At 39.8% G+C, this 17,230-nt stretch overlaps 2 protein-coding genes across 3 annotated transcripts in view; one reads left to right on the top strand and one right to left on the bottom strand.

The window, feature by feature from the left end:
* The window catches only part of rhbdf1a (rhomboid 5 homolog 1a (Drosophila)), a 47,499-nt gene extending 38,450 nt beyond the window's left edge, over positions 1–9,049 (top strand). For both annotated transcript variants that reach the window (XM_026929720.3, XM_026929721.3), the window contains 9 exons: positions 89–163; positions 268–429; positions 1,350–1,450; positions 1,534–1,597; positions 1,866–1,960; positions 3,024–3,099; positions 4,498–4,598; positions 7,675–7,828; positions 7,952–9,049. In XM_026929720.3, the coding sequence (XP_026785521.1) occupies positions 89–163; positions 268–429; positions 1,350–1,450; positions 1,534–1,597; positions 1,866–1,960; positions 3,024–3,099; positions 4,498–4,598; positions 7,675–7,828; positions 7,952–8,371 (1,248 nt within the window). In that variant the 3' untranslated portion in view covers positions 8,372–9,049. The remainder of the gene's footprint in view (positions 1–88; positions 164–267; positions 430–1,349; positions 1,451–1,533; positions 1,598–1,865; positions 1,961–3,023; positions 3,100–4,497; positions 4,599–7,674; positions 7,829–7,951) is intronic.
* Positions 9,050–9,915: 866 nt separating this feature from the next.
* Positions 9,916–16,882, bottom strand: aanat2 (arylalkylamine N-acetyltransferase 2). Its single transcript, XM_026929660.3, has 3 exons — positions 14,153–16,882; positions 12,173–12,327; positions 9,916–11,247 (listed from the first exon to the last, which is right to left on the bottom strand). Exons 1-3 carry the CDS (start codon positions 14,466–14,468, stop codon positions 10,942–10,944), a joined length of 777 nt encoding a protein of 258 aa, XP_026785461.2. The 5' UTR covers positions 14,469–16,882; the 3' UTR covers positions 9,916–10,941.
* Between the last annotated feature and the right edge of the window lie 348 nt (positions 16,883–17,230).

The following is a 17,230-nucleotide window of genomic DNA, read 5'->3' as shown; positions in this document are numbered from 1 at the left end:
TGAGTGCAGCCATTTTCTCAAAGTTTCAGGCCAAAATCATGGCATTATGGTACAAAATTATGACATTGTTCTTATTTTGTTTGCTAAGGTTTTAAGAAATAAAGGTGTCTATGAGAATGTCAAGTATGTGCAGCAGGAGAACTTTTGGATTGGACCAAGTTCGGTATGTTGACTGTCACTGCACACTTTTAAGAGTTAATATGTATTATTAAATACTGGTCGATTTTGAGTTGTTGTCCTCATGGCTCTTCACCTTAACACCACCAGGAGGCTCTGATCCATCTGGGAGCCAAATTCTCACCCTGTATGCGACAGGACCAGGAGGTGCATGATCAAATCCAGCAGAAACGTGAGATTGAGCGTAACTCGGCCTGCTGTGTGCGCAACGACCGCTCGGGCTGCCTGCAGACGACTGAGGAAGAGTGCTCGGTGAGCTCTCTTTCACTTCAGTGTTTTAAGAAAAAATATGCTGGCCTGTATGTGTGTTATGTTAATTATCCACGGGTAACTGGAAAATATTTCGGGGGGTGTTCAAATTTGAAATTTCTGACTGATGGTTGTTCTTCCGGCCGTTCCTCCTATCCCTGTGGAGGACTTCTGAAGCTCTGTGAGAGTGGCCATTGGGTTCTTGGTCACTGGTGGATCCAAACTTCTTCCATTTTACAATGATGGAGCCCACTGTGCACCTGGGACCATTCAAACATTTAGAAATGGTTTTATGCCCTTGTCCGGATCTCTGTCTTGACACAGTTTGATCACAGAGGTCTACAGAGAGTTCCTTGAATTTCACGGCTTGGTTTTTGGTCTGAAGTGCACTGTGAATTGTGGGACCTTATACACACAGGTGCCTGTCTAAAGCATATCCAGTCACTTGAATTTGCCACAGGTGGACTCCACTCAAGTTCTAGAGATATCTCCAGATAATAAACCAAATAGGATGCACCTGACCTCAATCTGGAGTCATTATGGACCAATGGGTGCAGATTAATGGTCACAAAAGTAAATTTAATCCATTTTAAATTAAATATATAATACAATAAAGTGTGCAAAAAGTGAAGAGGTGTGAGCACTTTATAAATTCACTGTGCCTCTAAAACCTTGTGGGAATAAATCAAGCACTAGGTGAAGATTTAATTAGTATGCTAGTATGATATTGTGATTAGTTTCTGGTACCAGTGAGATAATGAAGAATTACTGCAAAGAAACATAGGGTTGTTTTTAAATAGCATAAACACGCAACAGGACTTTATGACACAGAAGGCAAATGGTTGATTATTATGTATTCTGTGCTACAAACAGTAAATGAGTTGATGACTCAAGCCCACTTTTTCTCTCTTTCTTTTTCTAAGAGCACACTGGCTGAGTGGGTGAAGTGGCCCCTTCATCCCAGCACTCCACAACTGGACGGCAGACCTCGCAAATATGGCTCTGTTTGCCATCAGGACCCCAGGTGAGATAAGCTTCTGTCCCAGCAAATGCTTACTTTTTATTGTGTTACACATGTTCTGGATGATTGTGTTGGGCTTTGTGCAGGATTTGTCTGGAGCCAGCCTCTGTAGCACCTCACGAGTGGCCTGATGACATCACTAAGTGGCCGGTAAGTGTGACGACACAGCTGATGTAAAGGCTTAGTGCCAGTTGGTTACAGGTCACTGCGTTATTTTGGATGTAGGTATAAAATTACAGGGTTTTACAGTGTTGGTGGTTAGAAGCTACTATGATGTTTAAGATGGATGTCATTCGTAAAATGAAGGGGTTTTAGAATGGCGCTGGTTTATGAGCCTGTGTGGTGTTGGGTGTAGATGATGAAATTAAGAGATTTTTGGGTGTCAGGGGATTATGAAGTTCTGTGCTGTTTTCTTTAGATCTGCACCAGGTACAATACTGGCAATCACACTAACCTGCCCCACATTGACTGTACGATCACTGGCCGGCCATGCTGTATTGGAACTAAAGGAAGGTGAGATCAACCACACACACACACACACACACACACACACACACACACACACACACACACAGTCACCACTTGGAACCGCTGTACCCCTGCTCATTCATGCCATTAGCCAAAGGGTCAAAAACTTCAGTTAATGTTCACATCAAATATCAGAATGGGGAAAATGTGATCTTAGCGACTGTAGCATGGTTGTTGGTCTCAAATGGGCTGGTTTAAGTATTTCAGAAATTCCTGATCTCCTGGGAATTTCAAGCACAATGGTCTCTAGAGTTTACACAGAATAGTGCAGAAAATAAAACATCCAGTGAGCGGCAGTTCCGTGGGCGGAAACACCTTGTTGATGAGAGAGGTCAGAGGAGAATGGCCAGACTGGTTAAAGTTGACAGGAAGGCTACGGTAACTCGAATAAACACTAACTGTGGTGAGCAGAATCTCAGAATACACATCAATCCTAGACCAGGTGATGATTTTCCAGTCTTCAGCTGTCTAGTGTTGGTGAGCCTGTGCCCACTGTAGCCAAGACTCCTGTTCTTGGTTGTCAGGAGTGGAGCCCAATGTGGTGTTCCGCTGTTGGAGCCCGTCCGCTTTAAGGGCCAATGTACTGCGCGATCTGAGATATTATAAAGGTTGGTTACTTGACTGACCCCTCATCAGCAAGGAGTTTCCACCTGCAGAACTGCAGCTCACTGGAGGTTTTCTTTTTTGCACCAATCTGTGGAAATACAAAAGACTGTTGTCTGGTAAAATCCCAGGAGATTCTGAAATACTCAAACTGGTACCAACAACCATGCAACAGTCAGTGTTACAGAGATCACATTTTTCCCCCAATCTGAAGTTTGATCTGAACTTTAACTGAAGCTCTTGTCCTGTATCTCCATGATTTTAAGCATTGTGCTGCTGCCACATGATTCAATGATTGGATAATTGCATGAATGCACAGGTGTTCCTAATAAAGTGGTTTGTGAGTGTATATAGCAAGCTGTATGAGAAATACAAAAGAATGTGAAAGTAAGGAACAAAGCGATGGTTCATTTTGTCACTCTGACTTGCTGCTCACTCTGTGCAGGTGTGAGATCACATCACGGGAATACTGTGACTTCATGAAAGGCTCTTTCCACGAAGAGGCAACACTGTGTTCACAAGTAAGCAAGTTCTCCATCTGGCATTGATACACTTGGTCTTGTCTTAACTGCATAGTAACTTTGAAGCTAAAGGCTTGTTTTTTTAAAAAATACAAATTTTAGGAACTATTGAGTATTATTATTTTATAAGCATTGATTTTTTTTTTTTTCAAATAATATATTTGAATGTATTTGAATAAACATTAAAGAAAAATAGTTTTCAGGATGTTTACATAATAGGCATGGGGCAGAATATCATTGTCTCGAATATCGCGATACAAAGTAGTGGCGAGACAAATTTGCTGCACATATCATGTATTGAGATATTTCCATTTAATATTTATTATGAGTTCTACCTCTTCTTACACACTAGGCGGCAGCACCAGAGGTAGTAGCAAACAGAGCACAGAGTTTGAGAATGGAAACCTCCCTGCCTCAAAGCATGCTTACTTAGTAGTCCAAAAAGTTAAGCTAATCAGATGGAGGCGTTATGGCACGTGTCAAACACACGGCTCACTGCCTCGTTTCATTCAGCCCGCGTGAAATTGGGAAAAACAGTACTGAAATGGCCCGTAGTACAGAATTCCAGAATTCACAGTAGATCCGCAGCGTAGCCATACATCCACTCCGGTTTCTACCACGGCTAGCTTGACTGCAGTCTGAACGATTCAGAAGCATGTTGTGTGTTGTGCTGGCAGCGGCGTAACCAGAAATTAATTTCAGAGGGCTGAGGATATGTATAAAATAAAATCACGATTGTTTTCTGATGTGTAGAATTAAATTAGTAAGTTTGGCACGCTCGTGCATTTCAGGTGGATATCAGACAGCAGTAGGACACCCTTATTGTGTTGATATTGCAGAGGAGTGATTTGTTATCATTACAAAATAAACGTATTACTATTTAAAATGTAATGTTTTGTGTCAATATCATCTCCCAGTGTGTATTGGGATATGTCTTGTATATGCCTTGGTGTATCGTCTCATGCCTATTACATAAAGTATGTAGAAATTTGTTTTTAATTACATTAAGACTGAAAGACTTAGTATATAGTGAATTTAGATGTACAAGCCCTTTACTGAGACACCTTAGCGCTCTGACCCGTGTCCTCATGTCCCCTGTTCTTCGAGTTTAATAAGAGTGATTGTATTACTCACTTCAGCTGCAGAATTGCCACAGATAAAGCGATCTTATCGCTTGTAAAGACCTTGTTAATCTGGTCTGGGTTTGGCAAAATCCTTGTTTAGTCTGATATCTGTGAGTGTCATGCTGAGACCGTGCTGACAGACAAAAAAGACAGACTGATAATGTGTGTGAGATTTTCTGCCAGTCATAAAGGGCTTTTTTGGGGTTTACTTCCCTATATTTTATATATATATTAGTTGGATTGTTTGATTTTTGGACTCTGTCTCCAACACCAGGTACACTGTATGGATGATGTTTGTGGCCTGCTGCCCTTCCTGAACCCAGAGAAACCTGATCAGTTCTACCGCTTATGGCTCTCTCTCTTTTTACATGCTGGGTGAGTTTTCCTCCTGAAGCGTCATACACTGTATATGCTGCTGCCACTGGGCCCTTTTTTTTAAGCATTGATTCACATATCCATGTTCTTTACTTGTACTGCACTTTAACTAAGTGTATTACCTAGACATCCTATATTTTATCCTTATGGCTTGTTCAGGTAAAATTTACATTTTTGGTAAAATGTTTAATAAATGCTAAAAAAATAAATACTAGATGTAAAAATTTATTTTCCACACATAAAACATGCTTGGCTAAATTTTCTTTAAAGAATAAAATCATATTTATATGATTATACGGTTGTTTCACAGGTAGGTGCTATCATAGGTTTTACAATAAAAAAGTTAGCTTTAAGAGTACATAGTTTTTTGGTTGTTTTTTTTAAGGCAATATTTTTTTCCAAATCTTTATTTAGTTTTACTTTTAAGTTTTTTGATTAAAAAAAAAACTTTTTATGGATTAGTTTTGCCACTTTATCATAACTAACAAGCGCTCCAGAAGAATTTAAGACATAGTCATCTCTTGGATGTAACCCAGTTTTCCAAAATTTCTGAAACATAGGTTACAAGCCATAAAACTGTTTCAGTTCCATGCATGTTGACATTGAAGATTCTGTTCACTTCTTGTTTTATTTTAAGTAAACAAGAATATTTTTTACCTGCTGTTTTTCCTTTTTTTTTTTTGGGATGGTTTTACGATATTTTGAACAAAAGTAATACTGATTCAGTTTATACTGACCTGAGATTAATAAGGTAAAGAGTAAAATTAAAGGGTTATTTTTCAAATTGAACCTCATATTGTATGGTTAATGATATCTACAGTGGATATAAAAAGTCTACACACCCCTGTTAACATGGCAGCCATTTGTGATGTAAAAAAAAGAAACCAAGATAAATCATGTCAGAACTTTTTCCATCCTCAATGTGAAATTACAACATATAAAAATTAAGTGAAAAACAATCAGAAACCTTTTAGGGAAAAATAGGAAAATAAAAAACTTAAACAATAAAAAACAATAACCTGGTTGCATAAGTATACACACCCCTAAAAAATACATTGTTGAAGCAGCTTTTGATTTTATTACACCACTCAGTCTTTTTGGCTAAGAGTCTCTCAGCGTGGCACATCGTGACTTGGCAATATTTTCTCACTCTTTCTGGCAAAAACATTCTAGATCCATCAAATTGTAAGAGCATCTCCTGCGCACAGCTCACTGCAGGTCAACTCACAGATTTTTAGTTGGATTCAGGTCTGGGCTCTGGCTACATCATTCAAAAACACTGATCTTCTTTTGGTTAAGCCGTTCCTTTGTTGATTTGGACGTGTGCTTTGGGTTGTTGTCGTGCTGAAAGGTGAAATTCCTTTTCATCTTCAGTTTACTAGCAGACACCTGAAGGTTTTGCACTAAAATGGACTGGTCTTTGTAGCTGTTCATGATTCCCTCCACCTTGATAAAAGTCCCAGTTCTGGCTGAAGAAAATCAGCCCTAAAGCATGATGCTGCCACCACCATGCTTCACCGTGGCTATGGTGTTCTTTTGGTTATGTGCTTTTTTTTTGCACCAAACATACTTTTTGGAATTATGGAATTATGGGATTGGTCTCATCAAACCATAACACGTTTTGCCACATGATTTGGGGTGATTTAGTTGAGCTTGGATGTTTTTTGTGAGAAAGGGCTTCCGTCTAGCCGTCCTACCCCACAGCCCAGACATGTGAAGAATATGAGAGAATGCTGTCACATGCAGAGAATAATCAGTACTTGTCAGATGTTCCTGCAGCTCCTTTAATGTTGCTGTTGGTCTCCTGGCAGCCTCCCTGGTAAGATTTTGTCTTGTCCTTTTGTAAATTTTGGAGGGACGTCCTGTTCTTGGTGATGTCTTTGTGGTGCTGCATTTTCTCCACTTGTTGATGATGGCCTTTACAGTGTTCCATGGTACATCTAATGTTTTGTGTACCACTCTCCTGATCGTTACATTTCGTCAGTGGGACCCTGTACAGGCTTTGTAAGCTCTTTGAGGCCCATGGCTACAGAAGTCACATGAAACCAAGAAGATGTGAAGAAAATCCTGCAGAAACAGCTGGTCTTTATTTGGGGTTAATCAGAATAATTTCATTGATGACAGCTGTATGATAATTACTTTTGAACATGAGATTGAATGTGATTGGTTCGTTCTGAATACAGCCTCATCCCCAATCATAAATGGGTGTGCACACTTATGTAACCAGGTTATTGTAGCTTTTTTATTTTTCCCTAAAATGTTTCTGATTGTTTTGCATTGAATTTTTATATGTTGTAATTTCACATTAAGGGTGGAAAAAGACATGATTTTTTCACATTGAGGGTGGAAAAACCTGCCATGTTAACAGGGGTGTGTAGACTTTTTATATCCACTGTAAGAAGCCGACATGTTTGGCTAATCTGTTTTGAGAAATAGCTGACTCTAATTCTTTGATGAGATGCAGTGCTCTGAGCCTGGACAGTAATTAGGATAGTGCTCGCTTGCTGGGCACAGAGCTCTCCTGATTTCCTTTGCTAAGCACATTCCACAGATTCACCCACTTGCACGTGCCTCTGATATCTGCACCTTGTAAAGCCATTTCAGACTTTGCTTTGAGCATGTTTGGCAACCTTATTACAAAAGTACATGTATTCATTGCAGTTGACATTATGATTTTGGTTATAACGAGCCGAGTACTGCGGCTGACAGTACTCTGAGCTGTTCTCTGAGTAAACTGAATCACGTCATCAACGCACCAAGTGATGAGATTAGTGGTTAAAGGCGGCGTGTTATCCTATAAGGAGACCATCACTGACGTCATTCCATATAGTGTAGTCATTAAGTAACTGCACTGCGACACAAATTTGTATTTGGAAAGACTAACTGGAAGGGAAAAGTGCAGACAGTGAGCTTTAATACTTCAGGTCTAGGCATAGATTTCTCAAAAACATAAAGAGAAAAAACAACATTCAGAAATCTACCCAAAAAACTAACTTTCTGTAAGTTTAGTAAATTAAAGATTCTCCTTCTTATCTCTTTTTCTGTGCATGCGTGTGTGTGCGTGCGTGTGGACCAGGATTTTGCACTGCCTGGTTTCAGTGGTATTTCAGATGACAATCTTGAGAGATATAGAGAAGTTGGCTGGTTGGCTGCGTATCTCCATCATCTACATCCTGAGCGGCATCACGGGGAACCTGGCCAGTGCCATCTTCCTGCCCTACAGAGCCGAGGTGCCCACAACACGCCTTCTTTACCTCTCATGCTAAAATAAAGGAATATTGTGTATTTATGTAGGTGTGCTTTTTGGATTTTTCCATCAGTTCTGACCCAGTTCTCTGTCCCTCTCTGCCCAGGTGGGTCCTGCAGGATCGCAGTTTGGCATATTGGCATGCCTTTTCGTGGAACTCTTTCAGAGCTGGCAGATCCTGGCACAGCCATGGCGGGCATTCACTAAACTGCTGTGTGTGGTGCTATTCCTCTTTGCCTTTGGCCTGCTGCCCTGGATTGACAACTTTGCCCACATCTGCGGCTTTGTGTCAGGTTTCTTTCTGTCGTTTGCTTTCCTGCCCTACATCAGCTTCGGCCGCATGGACATGTACCGCAAGCGCTGCCAGATCCTCGTCTCGCTCACACTCTTCCTGGGCATCTTCTCTGGTTTTGTGGTGCTCTTTTATGTCCGTCCCATCAAGTGTGAGTGGTGCGAGCTGCTCACCTGCATTCCCTTGACAGACAAGTTTTGTGAGAAGTATGACCTGAATGCCCATCTCCACTGACACAGCTATGAGGAAGCCAAGGCAGGGCTTTCGGGGAGAGAGGGGATTTATTTGCCTCTCATTCTGTTCCAGCTTTGGGGTTGGAAGAGAATGAAGAACTGCTTTGCCCCCCCTGCTCACCCTGAGGCATGGATGATGGCAACATGGACGATGCTTGTGTTATATGTTTTTTACTCTCTTACTGTAAGTTGGAACACCAATTTTGACCACTTGGATGAACTTTAAGAGATCGTTTTTCCCCCAGTAGTTTTTTTTCTGTGTCTGTTATTGGTCGTCTGTGAAACAGGGACAGTAGCCCCAAACCACCTCTCACATAGATAATAGTCTTTGAGGTGGTGAGAGAGAATAAGCACTGGTACAACAAACAGAAGAATAGATATTAATAGATGTATTATTTTTTACTTTTCATATTTTATCACGCCACGAAATCAGGCAAAGGTTTTACCATTGTTCAGATAACCTCAGATTTCCAGGGACATAAAAGAAAAACAATCTGTACCATCAGTGCCTTGGTAAATACTACCATATTTTGGTTACATGTCAAGCACTCAAATGTTATTCTTTTATTTGTGTACTGCTTCAAATGGAGTAATGATAAAATATTATATAAAGGGTAGTGTTTTAGCTACCCTCTCATTTACTTGTTACAAAATACAGCTTTAAACAATCTTCACCTCATTTAGTTGTCTGTCTTTCTTGTTGTCCAACACAGTTCTTATCTAAAAAAAAAAAGAACAAATAAAATATAATATAATAAAAAAAAAATTATAAGCTCATATCAAGTAATTTGAATGCAAGATAATTTATTTATTCATTTATAGTTTTTTTTTTTTTTTTATTTTAGATGTTTTGTACTCCTTAATATGCTTTAAACCACCAACTATTTTTTGGGGACTAGCCGAAGTTTACGCGTAAAAGAAAAGAATTAAAGATTAAAATAGTTTCCAGATTAAAATAGTTACATTCAGTGTTAGGGTATCAGAACATTACAACAAAGAAAAGGTTTAGGAACAGTAATTCAATTCAGTTCTATATAGCATTGGGCAAAAATAAATTTCAGCACATAAAACTAGTTTCTACATTGAAAAAGAACTTTCATTTCACTATATGTGCAATTAAAATTGTTTTATTGCAGTTTTTTATTAGTTGTTAATATTTTAAAACAGACACAGAACTTAGGCTATAAAGGACAGATGCAGTAGATGGAAGGAAGGATGGACAGACAGACGGATGGATGGATGGAAGGACAGATGGACCGAAGGATGGACACACTTGACAGATGGTTGGATGGATGGAATTTATTGATCTAAATGGGAAACTGGAAAATAGTGGAAACTAATCACGATGGCCACTTACAGTTTACCAATATCATAGATACCATGTAATACAGTTTAATAGTTCACTTGCAAAATAAAGAAATAATCACAAATAAATAATTAATTAAATAAATACAATTAACTGACAATGTACAAATTACAATGAATGGATCATATCCTGCGTTCACACTAGCGAGCGACTAGTCACTCATATCTCTTGTAGTTTATCGCTTGTGGATGTGTACCATGTATGCAGCACTGTGTTTAGTTCAGATGAGAAAGGCCAAAATGTCGCCTACAGCTCACAATTTACTACATTCTACAATTTATTTGTCTTTCAGATATATTTAAAATGAATTGTACTCATTTAATAAAGTGAAAAATGTGTGAAAATTGATTGTCTGATTTACCTTATGTGCCAGGCTTCGTATTAGCTTTTAGCAGATTAGCAGCTCAAGCTACTAGCTACAGACACTCTCCAGAGACATCATTGATCTTTGCTACTTCTTTCCAAGCTTAATTTTTTTGTAACGTCTCTATAGACATTTAGGTCTTATATAACAAGATAAGATGGAACCATAGTTATAATGCTTTCTTCCCTTCTTCCAAGTCAAGCAGTACTTACGAAGTAATTGCATATAGAAACTAAAGTTGTGAGAGGACGAAGTGGGGAAAAAAAGTCATATTGTGCGCCATGCGATTGGTCCGAGGAATCATCCGGGCCAGTGGTTTGGTGTTGTCACTGTAGCGCATCATGCCTAATTTCCATAAATTTGAGAAAATCTCAACACTTGTCATGCTGTCGCTTTGTCTCACTGTCGTGTTCACATAGAAAACAAATCATCGCCTGCCCCTTTTCTCGCTCGCTGGTGTGAACGCACCTTTAGTCGACTAAAAATGTTAGGAATGATTAGTTGACTTGGTGGCTTACAGACAATTCAGTGTACATCATACCAGTATGAACGTGTGGAATGCAATCAATGCAGTGTGCACAGAATCCTTTACACCAAACTGTACTTACTTACACAGCTTCTTTCATTTCATCTAACCTTCATATATTTTCATGCCATTTATAACATTATGTCCAGATTGAAATAATTGCTGTCTCTGGTTTGGATCGCGCTCATCAGGGTGACACTGATCATGGTGGCTGGCTGGAGTTTTCTTTCCTGAGCCTTCACTTGCTACTCAGAATCTGAGCATTGGTGTCCTTCACTGTAAAATCACACCACTGTAAGCTGTGCTCATAGACATTTAGCAGTTGCTCTTACGCCGTGCGTAGGCCAGCCCTGCGAGCGTATATTCCATCTCTCTGAAGCGCAGCGCTCCTACCGTGATAGCTGAGGGCCCTTTATCCTTAAAGCCAGCCTTCTCATAGAAAGGCACGAGAAACTTCTCACACACAAGCAGGGTTCGGCGCACACCTGGAAGGCAGCGTAGATACTGCAGGTAACGCCACAGCAGAATGGAGCCTTTCCCTTGCTGGCGACAGTGCCGGTGCACAGACAGCACGTGGATGTGTACAGTAGGAGTGTTGGGCATGTGACGTGTCAGAGCTTCCTATTCAAATAGACAGACATATGGCACAGTTAAAATCAAAGACAGGAAATAAGGGTAGACGTGTATGAAAACTATGATAACTGTATATAATAATAATAATAATTCATTATTGTTTATTTTGGTGTAAGAGTAAATGTTGGTATGTAATTAACATGAGTTTATTAAAGAATAAGAATGGACCCCATGGGTTGCATGTAAAACACAGTTTTTAGCCTGTTAGATTTGTTCTTTAAAACCTTTACATTAATCCATTTTATCCAAAGTGATTTCGAATTAAGCTGAGCTTAAGGTTGAGGGACAACCTGTCTATCCCTACTGAGCCACCATTACCCTTAAAAAGGAGTCGAATACATTTTTAAAAACCTGGAAATATAGTGTCTTTTCCCCCCCTCATATCCTTAGGTTTAAGAAGTTACATTCTTTAACCTATTAGGTTTTTAACTGCCTTCTGTGCTTTCTGAATCTTCTTAAGTCATACAGAGTAGATTCATTATAAGAATTTTTTATGCCCATAGACCCTATAGTCACTGCTGTTGCCTTTTTATGGCAATGAATTGTGTCAAGCCTAATTGCAATCTAGCTGTTGTGGTGGCGCAGTGGGTAGCATCACAGCCTCACAGCTCCAGGTTGGATCCTGAGGTCAGGTTATTCTCTGGGTGGAGTTTCGCACGTTCTCCCTGTGTTTGCATGGGTTTCCTCTGGGTTCATCGCACCTCCCAAAAACATCCTGATAAGTAAATTTGCTATGCTAAATTGCCCCTAGGTGTGAATGAGTGCAATGGAATTTTAATTTGGTGAGCCTTTCTTTTAACAAAAAAATCATCAGTCTATAGAGAGGGGAACTCTTAGAAGAATGGTCATGAAGGTCAAACATTGCTATACAGAGTTAATACAAGAGCACTGTTTACTGATATGTATACTTTACCTGTGCAAGTTTTTCCTTGTCCCAGCCAGATCCGATAATGAAGCCCACCAGCTGTCCTTCCTCGAACCAGCCCATGGAGAGCTCAGGACATTGACCTATGAAGTTCAGCACCTCATCCAGTCTGAGTGGACACTCTCCAGACACTGAGATGAAAGCTATGTACATATAAACAGGTATAATAAAGGGATTCATTCACTGAGGACCGGAGAGATGATTCTGCTTTCATATACTAACACAAACAATAGATTATCACCAGATCAGCCAAGAGTTCATGTGTCTACCCGCAATCAAATTAACCTATCACTTATAATCCTATTTGTGTACACCACTCAGCAGGACATGTAAGGTGAAGATAGAATGCTCTGTATTTTTAAGGTCAGATATTCAATCAAGGCTCCAAATTTCGTTGGAAAGCTGAATATAATGCTGCAATATATATATATATATATACTGGTTTCACCTCCTAAATATATGTATGATATATATGTATGTACTGCTTAGTGTCAGAATCAGCTGTTACAGCAATCAGCCATAACATTAAAACCTCCTGCCTGATATTGTGTAGGTCCCCTTATTGCTGCCAAAACAGCTCTGACCCGTCAAGGCATGGACTCCATAAGACCTCTGAAGGTGTGTGTGGTATCTGGCACCAAGACGTTAGCAGCAGATCCTTTAAGTCCTGTACGTTATGAGGTGGGGCCTCCATGGATCAGACTTGTTTGTCCAGCACGTCCCACAGATGCTTGCCCGGATTGAGATCTGGGGAATTTGGAGGCCAAGTCAACACCTTGAACTCTTTGTCATGTTCCTCAAAACATTCCTGAACAATTTTTGCAGTGTTGCAGGGAGCATTATCCTGCTGAAAGAGGCCACTGCCATTAGGGAATACTGTTGCCATGAAGGGGTGTACTTGGTCTGCAATGTTTAGGTAGGCGGTACGTGTCAAAGTAACATCCACATGAATACCAGGATCCTTGCCTTCTTCCCCTAGTGCACTTTGGTGCCATCTCTTCCCCAGGTAAGTGATGCACAAGTACCTGGCCGTCCACATGATGCAAAAGAAAACATGATTCATCAGACCAGGCCACCTTCTTCCATTGCTCCATGGTCCAGTTCTGATATTCACACACCCATTGTAGGTGCTTTTGGCAGTGGACAGAGGTCAGCATGGGCTCTCTGACCGGTCTGCGGCTACGCAGCTCCATACACAGCAAGCTGCACTGTGTGTTCTGACTCCTTTCTATCAGAGCAGCATTAACTTTTTCAGCAATTGGTGCTACAGTAGCTCTTCTGTGGGATCGGACCAGACGGACTAGCCTTCACTCCCCACGCACATCAGTGAGTCTTGGATGCCCATGACCCTGTCACCGGTTCACCGGTGGTCCTTCCTTGGACCACTTTTGGTAGGTACTAACCACTGCATACTGGGAACACCCCACAAGACCTGCAGTTTTGGAGATGCTCTGACCCAGTCGTCTAGCCATTACAATTTGGCCCTATTCAAAGTCTCTCAGATCCTTACGCTTGCTCATTTTTCCTGCTTCCAACACATCGACTTTGAGAACTAACTGTTCACTTGCTGCCTAATATATCCAACCCCTTGACAAGTGCCATTGTAGCGAGATGATCAATGTTATTCACTTCACATGGCTGATCGGTGTAATATATACTATAATATAATACAACAAATGCCTCTGAAAATCAAAGAATCTGAAAGTTTAATAGGTAATTCAAATCAAAAACTAATTATGGCAGGATTTAAAATCTTTTTGCATAAGTCTCAGTGCATTTGTTAGCAAATGCACTTATTTATTTTCTGTTTCTTAAACCTGGCTGTGAAATAGAGAAGCACTAGAAATCATTTATTGAAAATGTGACAAGAAGTTACCTAAAGTGCAAACATGCAAATACTGTAAGTTACTTTCTTTTTTCTTTTCTTGGAATGGGGCGTAACAGCCTTCTGGGTCTGCTGATTCTTACCTTCTCTTTCAATCTCAAACACACTGATGGCGTCCTGTGGTGTGAGGTTGCGGAATTCACTAGCAGGAAGTGTGTGGCGTCGCTGGCGGAGAGGACTAGAGACACTTAGTGGCATCTTTAGGTAAAAAGCCTTCAGGAAGGGTGAAGAGCTCACCTGCTGGGTCATTATCATACACCCCTTCTGTTCCATCTTTTCCATCAGTGTCTCTCGTTGTGAGACTCTCTGTCTGCTCTTACACGCTCTAACTTCCTTCTTTTGAGCCTCCCACATCTCTCTGGGTCCAACCCACTCGCCCACCCCTGCTTCTCTCACCATGCCCTCTCCTGACCCCAGTCCTGATCCTTTAAATGATGTCCTCTAAAGAGGAATGGATAGACGAGCACACGTGAGTCTTAAAAGCTGTAGGTGTCAGGTGAACTGTATTTCTTGTCGCTAATGCAGCTGATCTGTCTGGGTAACATGATTAACCTCAAAAAGAGATAGCCAGGCAAAGTAACTTGCCAGGAAGCAATGGAAGTAGGTACATCGGTTTTTGCACTCCCAGATGGGCTGCAGTGGATATTAAAAAGTCTACACACCCCTGATACAATGGCAGGTTTGGAAAAAAAAAAAATGAAACCAAGATAAATCATGTCAGAACTTTTTCCATCCTCAATGTGAAATTACAACGTATAAAAATTAAATGAAAAACAATCAGAAACATTTTAGGGAAAAATAAGAAAAATAAAAAACTTACAATAACCTGGTTTCAGAAGTGTGCACACCCTTTTATGATTGGGGATGAGGCTGTATTCAGAATGAACCAATCACATTCAATCTCATGTTCAAAAGTAATCATCAATGAAATTATTCTGATTAACCCCAAATAAAGACCAGCTTTTTCTTCTTGGTTTCATGTGACTTCTGTAGCCATGGTCTGCAAACAGCTTACAAAGCCTGTACAGGGTCCCACTGTCGAAATGTAACGATCAGGAGAGTGGTACACAAAACATTAGATGTACCATGGAACACTGTAAAGGCCATCATCAACAAGTGGAGAAAATGCAGCACCACAAAGACATCACCAAGAACAGGACGTCCCTTCAAAATTTACAAAAGGACAAGACAAAATCTTACCAGGGAGGCTGCCAGGAGACCAACAGCAACATTAAAGGAGCTGCAGGAACATCTGACAAGTACTGATTATTCTCTGCATGTGACAGCATTCTCTCATATTCTTCACATGTCTGGGCTGTGGGGTAGGACGGCTAGACGGAAGCCCTTTCTCACAAAAAACATCCAAGCTCAACTAAATCACCCCAAATCATGTGGCAAAACGTGTTATGGTTTGATGAGACCAATCCCATAATTCCATAATTCCAAAAAGTATGTTTGGTGCAAAAAAAAAAGCACATAACCAAAAGAACACCATAGCCACGGTGAAGCATGGTGGTGGCAGCATCATGCTTTAGGACTGATTTTCTTCAGCCAGAACTGGGACTTTTATCAAGGTGGAGGGAATCATGAACAGCTACAAAGACCAGTCCATTTTAGTGCAAAACCTTCAGGTGTCTGCTAGTAAACTGAAGATGAAAAGGAATTTCACCTTTCAGCACGACAACAACCCAAAGCACACGTCCAAATCAACAAAGGAACGGCTTAACCAAAAGAAGATCAGTGTTTTTGAATGATGTAGCCAGAGCCCAGACCTGAATCCAACTAAAAATCTGTGAGTTGACCTGCAGCGAGCTGTGCGCAGGAGATGCTCTTACAATTTGATGGATCTAGAATGTTTTTGCCAGAAAGAGTGAGAAAATATTGCCAAGTCACGATGTGCCACGCTGAGAGACTCTTAGCCAAAAAGACTGAGTGGTGTAATAAAATCAAAAGCTGCTTCAACAATGTGTTAGTTTAGGGGTGTGTATACTTATGCAACCAGGTTATTGTAAGTTTTTTTATATTTTCTATTTATCCCTAAACTGTTTCAGATTATTTTTCACTTAATTTTTATACGCTGTAATTTCACATTGAGGGTGGAAAAAGTTCTGACATGATTTATCTTGGTTTCTTTTTTCACATCAAAAAACCTGCCATTTTTAATATTTACAATTTATAACAGGTTATAATTGTGAAATAATATATAAACAGAAACAGTGTTTATGCAATTTCTTGACTAAACACATGAAAAACCATGATGCCATGAGTTGAACTGAATTCTGGAAATGTAAATCTATGTTTCAGACATACAGTGAGTCTGATAAACATGAGGACAATGACTATATTAATAGATAATGATTGAATTGTTTGGATTGGCTGAGTAGAGAATTTCCAGCCGGGGTACTTTAGGCCAGATGGTTAGGTCGCTTCTGAAGTCCTGCACACAAGCACAGAGAGGTAAGTAGATTGGGGGAGATTTCCATAATGCAAAGAGGGTTAGAGAAGCAGCTAAGTAAATGGAAAAGCACTCACTCTGACACCTGGCCTTTTCAATAGCCAACCTGTGAACGTGAGCTAATTCAGAATCAAATATCATTGTTTTTAAAAGGTCACTATGGTACAGTAATTCAGGCACTACAGCAATAATGTCTTTTAATAGACCTACTGTTTTAGTTCCGTGATAATGGCCTTATTCTTGTGAAATGCAGCTTACACTTTCTACAATATACTCACTGAAAAAATGACACCTTAGCAGCTGAAATTGTTTTAAATATAGTCAAATTTATCTAGTTTTCCTATTAAAAGATTATATTAAAGTAAACATAAGATTATTAAAAAATATTTCTAGACCTTTTTCCAGACTATTTCCAGCTTGAGATGAGTAAAAATGTATAAAAATAGGTTAATAATCTTGTATTTACTTTAATGTACTCTTATAATAGGAAATACATTTCCTAAAATTAAATTTGACTTTATTCAAGATATTTTCACCTTTGCAGTGCTGACATCTTGAATGAAGTAATTTAGATAAAGAACTTTTGACCCAAAACCAAGGTAGAATATTTGTATTTCTAAATGAATTTATTGTAAGGCACATAAACACTTCTCTAAGCAGAATTCTCCTTTCTTTCATTGCAAAATGTTTGGTTTTCAAGTAACAC

The sequence above is a fragment of the Pangasianodon hypophthalmus genome, chromosome 23 (genome assembly GCF_027358585.1).
Source record: "Pangasianodon hypophthalmus isolate fPanHyp1 chromosome 23, fPanHyp1.pri, whole genome shotgun sequence".
Classification (NCBI taxonomy): Eukaryota; Metazoa; Chordata; class Actinopteri; order Siluriformes; family Pangasiidae; genus Pangasianodon; species Pangasianodon hypophthalmus.
Note: the sequence above shows the minus strand (reverse complement) of the source record. Positions and strands in the feature narration are given on the sequence as shown.